Source organism: Egretta garzetta, unplaced genomic scaffold, assembly GCF_000687185.1.
Source record: "Egretta garzetta isolate BGI_Z169 unplaced genomic scaffold, ASM68718v1 scaffold207, whole genome shotgun sequence".
NCBI classification, from domain to species: domain Eukaryota; kingdom Metazoa; phylum Chordata; class Aves; order Pelecaniformes; family Ardeidae; genus Egretta; species Egretta garzetta.
In genome coordinates this window covers 2,321,058-2,321,684 of record NW_009260185.1, presented here as the reverse complement: position 1 = coordinate 2,321,684, position 627 = coordinate 2,321,058, and the positions used below count along the sequence as shown (strand labels likewise).

General features: G+C 68.4%; 1 protein-coding gene across 1 annotated transcript in view; it reads right to left on the bottom strand.

Annotated features, from left to right (window-relative positions):
• The window catches only part of IGSF9B (immunoglobulin superfamily member 9B), a 37,594-nt gene that overhangs the window by 12,319 nt on the left and 24,648 nt on the right, over window positions 1-627 (bottom strand). Inside the window, exon 16 of the mRNA XM_035897497.1 lies at window positions 3-626. Coding sequence (XP_035753390.1) covers window positions 3-626 — 624 coding nt within the window. The remainder of the gene's footprint in view (window positions 1-2; window position 627) is intronic.

Below are 627 nucleotides of genomic sequence, written 5' to 3'. Positions count from 1 at the left end.
GCCGGGGGGGCGGGTGTAGCCGGTGGCCAGGGAGGCGAAGGTGGCGGTAGGTCGGTAGCTGGGGCTGCCTCCCCGGCTGCTCGGCGCGGGGGATCCCGTCGACGGCGTGGACTTGCGGGAGAAGCTGACCGCCGCGGGGGGCTGCAGGGTGATCTCCGACACCTCCGCCTGCTGGATGATGCCCGGCCGGGGCCGGGCGCGGGCAGTCAGCTCCGGGGAGCTGTTGCGGGAGCTGAGGGGGCTTTGGGTCAGAGGAGAAAGCCTCGAAGGTTGTAGCACCACCTGATGTAAACTGGGCTCGGCCCTCCTGACCTGCCGAGGGCTGGGCCGAGGTCGGGGTTGGGGCTCGTACCACCTGGTGTCCAGGCTGAATGTGCTTGTGCCGCTGGGGCCGACGGGCTCGGACGGTTCGTGGTAAGGCAACACGGGTATGCCCATACCTTGGCTGGTATGTCTTAGCTGCCCTTGACATCCCATGGGTTGCATAGGTTTGTCCTGCCACTTGGTGGTGGTGGGCACAGAGGGTTGGCCCCTGCCGGGTGACTTGCCGGTCCAGCTCTTTGGTGCCTCCAGGGGCAGGATGCCCGGGTAGGATGCGGGGACCACCTGGAGGGAGGAGGGGGGTGG